The sequence below is a fragment of the Lycium ferocissimum genome, chromosome 5 (genome assembly GCF_029784015.1).
Source record: "Lycium ferocissimum isolate CSIRO_LF1 chromosome 5, AGI_CSIRO_Lferr_CH_V1, whole genome shotgun sequence".
NCBI classification, from domain to species: Eukaryota; Viridiplantae; Streptophyta; class Magnoliopsida; order Solanales; family Solanaceae; genus Lycium; species Lycium ferocissimum.
In genome coordinates, this window is record NC_081346.1 from 68,810,943 (window position 1) to 68,815,280 (window position 4,338).

A 4,338-nucleotide genomic window follows, 5' to 3' on the forward strand; every position below is an offset into this window, starting at 1 on the left:
AGGTAGAAAGAGAACGTCATGATAATTTTTTTACTTGTCTATATAAATTTTACAGGAATAAAATAATTTGAAACAGGTTTAATAATTAGTTCCACATAAAAAATAAAAATAAAAAGACAACAAACTTTTTAATCAATTTAAAATTTGGTTGAATAAATAGATTTTCTTATAGTGTGACTATCACCTTTTCCAGATCATCACGTAGCATTGAAAAGCCCCTATAGGTATTCAAATTTATCAAAATTAAGCTTCAATTAGGGATAAAATAGATAAAAAATATATTTAAATTTGGTTGAATAAATAGATTTTTTTTTATAGTGTCACTATCACCTTTTACACAACATCAGTCTTTATAGTATTAAAAAGCCCATATAATTATTCAAGTTTATCAAAATAGATGATAACTTTTAAGGTAATTAAAGCTTCATTTGAGGGTAAAATGGATCAAAAAAATCATGTGAGGACTATAAAAGATGGGGATTCTCCCTTATATATAGTAGTAATAAAATGGACACTCAAGGTTCCTCCTCAGTACTCGTACAACATCAATTAAACAAATACAAATAATTCTTGAATGGACTGAATTCGGATACGCAATTTCTAAATGTTTTAAAAAATAATTTATATATTTAAAAACTACATAAAAATAATATAAATTATAATAATTGAGAATCCAAAAAAATACAAGTAGCTAGCTGTCAACAAAATTCTTGCTTGACTCCTTGAAATTCAATCTGTGTTACATAAATTAAATAATGAAAGTATTAATTAATACATATTTTCATCATATTAATTTATTTAATTAATATATTGAGTTAATTTAGTGTAAATATGGAGATAAATATTTACTCAGGTGACCCCTTAGAGGATGTACTTTTCTAGAAAATACGAGCGTCCCTAATTAGGATTACGTAGGATGATTAGACCAATAGGTAAACAGAGATTCACATTGAGTGTTTAAACTAAATCGATGTACTCCTTCTGTTCTAAAAAGATTGACATTTTTTATTTTTTGAGATTCAAATTTTTTAATTTTAATAGTGTGATTTAACATAGAATATTTTATTTTTTCGAAATAAAAATTACATATTTAAAAACTACATAAAAATTATTATAAGTTACCATAATTAATAATTTAAAATATTTAAAAGATGTATGAAAAAATTTAAAAGAGGTATGAAAAAATTACGGTTAAAAATACGTGAAAAATGTCAATCTTTTTTGGGATGAAAAGAGTGATTTATTATAATTAAGTGATTTGACGAAATGAATATATACATTAATAAATTATAATTAAAGTGATAGTTGTGTCATATATATATATATATATATATATATATATATATATATATATATATATATATATATATTGATGTGTTGTATAACTCTACCCAATAATAGGGAACAGATGTTGAGAACCGAAAACGATAGGTGGATGAAATTAAGATCATGAATGGACCGACTTACAAGGATAACATATTCTTCTACGATCATGACACGTGTACGTCATCCCATGTTTCCTTTACCTTCGTTGCGGCTATAAATGGACACTCATGGTTCCTCCAAACAAGTTGTACATCATCATCAATTAAACAGAGACACAGTTTTCTTGAATTTCAATACTTGTTTTCTTTTAATCAACAATCTTATCCCGAAAAACAAACATGTCTTGCTGTGGTGGAAACTGTGGTTGTGGATCTGGCTGCAAATGCGGCAATGGCTGTGGAGGGTAAGTTTTTTTTTTTTTTTTTCCTTCTGGCATTTGTGGTTATTTTATGTATTTTCTTTTTACAAATCTATCTGTCATGGAACAAATTTCTGTTCATTTTTTTTGAATGATGCATGCATGGATGTCTTTCTTGTGAAAGATTTGATTTTTTGGGGTCTAGGGGATTTTCTTACAAGATTAAATTTTGATTATACTTTGGGGTTAATTTTTTTGTTCTTGTTCTTTTTGTGTGTGGTTGTAACGGTTCTTTTAGATATTTTTGGCTTGAATTGGGCTTAGAATGGATTTATATAGATGACCCCAAATTATTAGCAAGTTTGTATGTTGGATTTCTTGCAAAATTTTAAATTGAGTGTCTTGTGGGGATGAGTTTAGAATTTTGAATTTTTTTTTTTGTTCTGGGTTTTTCCTCTCATCAATTGATAGTGTGACTTGTGGTTGATCTTATATCTTTTTTTTTTTGGTTAAACAAATTTCTGTTTTCTTTTTTCCTTCCTGTTCTGGATGATCCATGCATGTAAGTCCTTGAAAGGTTGATAAATTTTTCTGGCGAATTTTCTTGCAAAGATTGAATTTTGATGAGAGATTATGTGTTTATGAACAAGTTTTTGGGTAATTTTCTAGAAAAAAATTTATGCAGACTTTTGAGGGGTAAAAAAGTTTCTTTGTTTTTTGAGAATAATTTTTGACTGCTGGAGCTTAAATGGAGAATTTTTTTTTTCCTTTAAAAAAAGAGTATTCTGCAAATCCGGATTATGAGTTTATGGGAATTCTATGTTTTATCTTGGGTTTTGTGCTCACCCGATAGATAGAGGGATTTGTAAGAGGTTGATAATTAATAAGAGGTTGGAACTTTGTGTAAAATAGAAACTTGATTAATGAGAATATACATGAACAGAACTGTAGATGAACTCACAAATAGATTTGGAAGAATGATGCCTTAGTTTAATCATTGATTATTTTTGTATCTCGGTTCTTTTTTTCTTTTAATTGATTAAATGGGGATTAACATGAAAATTTAAATATTTTATTAAATAAAGTCACAGTTTTTGAGTGTAGAAGAAAATGGATCCTGTAATTTTATATTTGTATTATTCACTTGGGAGTAGTGGCCCATGTTTAGCTTTAATAAAATATTAACTCAGCCATGTTAATTTTAATTTGAACCGAAATTCAAGAAAAAAGACTCAATGATTAGAATTAGGCAGCATTTTTGCAAATCTATTTGTTTGTTTATGCTGATTTTACTTTTTCAAATGTAACATATAGTAATTATTAACTCGATTCATGTCTATTTCTTGTTAATCAAGTTTCATGTTCTTTCTGGTTATTGACTGAGATGAGTTTAAATGGAGCAATATGGACAGTAACAGTTTATATAATGATCTAGATTTGTTGGGGAATTTTCTTGCAAGATTGTTCTAACGGAAAATCACGGGGCTATTAGGAAGTTTTCGCATTTGGATTTTTTTGTGGGTGTTGACAAGTTTTTAATTTTTTGTTTTGTGTTGTGAATTTTGGCGTTGCAGATGCAAGATGTATCCTGACATGAGCTACACAGAGAGCACCATGACTGAGACTTTGGTGCTTGGGGTGGGACCTGAGAATACAAGCTTCGGCGCCATGGAGATGGGAGAATCCCCTGTTGCTGAGAATGGCTGCAAATGTGGATCTGACTGCAAGTGTAACCCTTGCACTTGTTCTAAATGAACAAACTAAAATTTAACAGAGCAGAGATCATGGTTAAATAACTAGTCTTAAATTGTCTAGTTATAGTTATGTGTGTGTTGAAACAGGGAAAGGCTGTGTGTTTTTTTTTTCCTGTAATAAGAAATAGTAATGTTTGTAAGTAGTGGTAATGTGGTCTGTGTAATCTCTGCATCTGGTAATTTTAACATATTAAGTGTTTGGAAGTGTGTTGTGGTCTCAACTAATTCAAGAACTTCCTTTCATTGTTACCATCCTTTCTTATTATTAGTAGTAATTACTAGTATTATTTTTGCTTCTGTCTGTTCACGATAAACATTGTTACCATCCTTTTTTATTATTAGTAGTAATTACTAGTATTATTTTTGCTTCTGTCTGTTCATGATAACTCTCTGGGATACCAATTACACGCTTTTTTGATTGGTTTGTTGGGTGTAAGTGGATCTTTGAGTTTTGACAGATCAACTAATTACCAAGAGCAAATGAATTTGTGATCATAACAATTCATTAGTTTGGGACGCGTTTAGTTTCAAGATCAGAGAGATGATTTCTCTTCTAGATTAGATAGATGGCGTATTCGTTTTAACGTGAAGGTTTTGGATCCTTTGTACTCTGATTTAATTTTAGGGACAAGGACACAAATGGCTGTTGGGTTTAAAATAAACCCACGCCCTGATTCAAGTTTTCTCAAATCTAAAAAGTAGTCGCTAAATAATTCCTATTCAGTAGTCTGTAGCAAGCCTTTTGTCGCGAGTCGCCGCAAAAAGGCTGGTCGGCCCAATTTAAGAAAAAGTCAAGATGTTTTGTGGCGCAAAATCGCCACTAAAATACTGTAGCAGTACTTTTGTGGTGACTTATATAAGTCTGGTTTTTTTTTTTTTGTGTATTAGGCTCAAATATTG

The 4,338-nt window shown here is 29.7% G+C and overlaps 1 protein-coding gene across 1 annotated transcript; it reads left to right on the forward strand.

Moving 5' to 3' along the window:
- The first annotated feature begins 1,563 nt into the window (after positions 1 to 1,563).
- Positions 1,564 to 3,687, forward strand: LOC132057191 (metallothionein-like protein type 2 B). Its single transcript, XM_059449671.1, has 2 exons — positions 1,564 to 1,729; positions 3,259 to 3,687. Exons 1-2 carry the CDS (start codon positions 1,665 to 1,667, stop codon positions 3,437 to 3,439), a joined length of 246 nt encoding a protein of 81 aa, XP_059305654.1. The 5' UTR covers positions 1,564 to 1,664; the 3' UTR covers positions 3,440 to 3,687.
- Positions 3,688 to 4,338: the final 651 nt, after the last annotated feature.

Bases quoted from the DNA above. Each gene is read 5' to 3' on its own strand.
- LOC132057191 (XM_059449671.1), top strand. From the start codon at position 1,665: ATGTCTTGCTGTGGTGGAAACTGTGGTTGTGGATCTGGCTGCAAATGC. The intron at 1,730-3,258 runs GTAAGTTTTTTT...TTGGCGTTGCAG, and splicing joins TGCGGCAATGGCTGTGGAGG to ATGCAAGATGTATCCTGACA.